Source organism: Notolepis coatsorum, assembly GCF_963971535.1.
Source record: "Notolepis coatsorum genome assembly, chromosome: 11".
Classification (NCBI taxonomy): Eukaryota; Metazoa; Chordata; class Actinopteri; order Aulopiformes; family Paralepididae; genus Notolepis; species Notolepis coatsorum.
The window spans coordinates 84045289-84046418 of NC_140175.1; the positions used below are offsets into that span (position 1 = coordinate 84045289).

The following is a 1130-nucleotide window of genomic DNA, read 5'->3' on the forward strand; positions in this document are numbered from 1 at the left end:
CACCCATTATCTATCTATCCTATCTATCTATCTATCTATCTATCTATCTATCTATCTATCTATCTATCTATCTATCCATCTATCCATTTATCCTTATATCCATCTATCCATCTATCCATTTATCCATCCATCCATCCATCCATCCATCCATCCATCCATCCATCCATCCATCCATCCATCCATCCATCCATCCATCCATCCATCCATCCATCCATCCATCCATCCATCCATCCATCCATCCATCCATCCATCCATCCAGGCAAAGAAATGATAGAGAAGTACTTTGACTTCCGTCTCTACCGGCTGTGGAAGACGCGGCAGCACTCCAAGCTCCTGGACTACGAGGAACGGTTGTGACGGGAGGCCCCAGGCGGCAGAGCAGCCAGCCCTCCTACAGGGCCCCTGAGAGGGGCCCCTGCTGAACACAACTGACCGATGAAGTCAACGCTCAGCTCGACAAAACCCTAATGTAAAGACCTTACATACCTGCCATACCTGCTTTCACCCTGGGGAGGACGAGGAGAGGAGGAGGACGAGGAGGAAGAGGAGGACTGGGGAGGACTGGGGAGGGACAGTAGATGTCCCCACTATTCTGTATTTCCACTCTCGTCTCACTACCAATGAGAACGTGAGATGAAGAATAAGTGACCAATGGAAATTAACAGATCAACCGACTCTTAATTAAGAACGAGTGATGAACAGACGAAGCAATGAAAACTAATATTAACCCTCCTCTCTCTCTCTGTCTCTCTCTCTCTCCCTCCCCCCCTCTGGATTTGAAAGCAACAGGAGAAATAGCATAAAATACATTTTCTTGTCACACCTTTGTTGCAGAGACATCCCCCTCTCCAAGGCCATTGTATTTCAGGTACAGGTCGAAGGCCATGTCATCATGTCCCTGCGTTCACACCGCAAGCAACTCCACAAACCAGCTTCAGGACGTGGAGCCACACCCACCCTCGTTTCCTCTTCGCTGGGGGGCGGAGCTGAACTGTCCAGGTGACGCGCAGCCAATCACGTATTAGTGTTGAAATACTCCCCGCCCCTTCGTTGCAGCACCATCATCACTCCAGTGACCAATCGGCTCACTACGAACAGGATCACAGAACAGTAGCGTGGCGACGGCGGTT

The 1130-nt window shown here is 49.8% G+C and overlaps 1 protein-coding gene across 1 annotated transcript in view; it reads left to right on the forward strand.

Moving 5' to 3' along the window:
* LOC311237171 (NMDA receptor synaptonuclear signaling and neuronal migration factor-like) overlaps positions 1-357 on the forward strand; it is a gene marked incomplete at both ends in the record, with an annotated part of 205911 nt that extends 205554 nt beyond the window's left edge. The window contains one exon of the mRNA XM_084324980.1: positions 260-357. Within this exon, the coding sequence (XP_084181106.1) occupies positions 260-357 (98 nt within the window). The remainder of the gene's footprint in view (positions 1-259) is intronic.
* Positions 358-1130: the final 773 nt, after the last annotated feature.